The sequence below is a fragment of the Bison bison genome, unplaced genomic scaffold (assembly GCF_000754665.1).
Source record: "Bison bison bison isolate TAMUID 2011002044 unplaced genomic scaffold, Bison_UMD1.0 scf7180017528208, whole genome shotgun sequence".
Taxonomy (NCBI): domain Eukaryota; kingdom Metazoa; phylum Chordata; class Mammalia; order Artiodactyla; family Bovidae; genus Bison; species Bison bison.
The window spans coordinates 1-544 of NW_011409758.1; the positions used below are offsets into that span (position 1 = coordinate 1).

General features: G+C 59.2%; 1 protein-coding gene across 1 annotated transcript; it reads right to left on the bottom strand.

Moving 5' to 3' along the window:
* Positions 1-3: 3 nt before the first annotated feature.
* Positions 4-540, bottom strand: LOC104999514 (FERM and PDZ domain-containing protein 3-like; the record flags this gene model as incomplete). The annotated part of the gene is made up of 1 exon (XM_010855087.1): positions 4-540. A coding segment is annotated over one exon (537 nt), but the record flags the coding sequence as incomplete, so codon positions are not given.
* Between the last annotated feature and the right edge of the window lie 4 nt (positions 541-544).

The following is a 544-nucleotide window of genomic DNA, read 5'->3' on the forward strand; positions in this document are numbered from 1 at the left end:
GTCCTCTTGTGGGGAGAGGTGCAGGCTCTCAGCTCGGCTGCCTGTGGGTGCTCTGGAGCTGGAAGAGACCTCTGGGCTCAGCTGCTGCTGGGAACTGCGTGAGGTCTCCGGAGCACCGGGGCTCATTTTGAACTTCAGATTCTTAGTGGCACTGCCACTCATTGTGCTAATTTCTGGCCTTACTAGGCTGACCTCTGACCTCCCCATGCTGGCCTCTAGCCTTCTCTCTCCACTGCTGGGAGTGTTCCCCAAGGCTCCGGCAGGGGCAGGTAGGCTCTTAGTGTGAACCACCTGCTGGAGGGCAGCTGAGATGATGGCTGGGGTCATGCTGCCCTTTGGGTCCAGGATAAGCTTGGGGCTCAACCTGACCTCCTTGGGCAGATTCTCCCTTAGCTCAGAGACCTGCTCTTCACTAAGGGATGGTGTGGCTGCCCTCAGTGACATCTCTAGGCCTGCCCTAGTGTGGCCAGGCCCTTTGTCCTCAGGAACTGGGGACAGCAGGCTCAGATTCTTCGGCTCACTCAGCTGTGGGGACAGTGCTGGG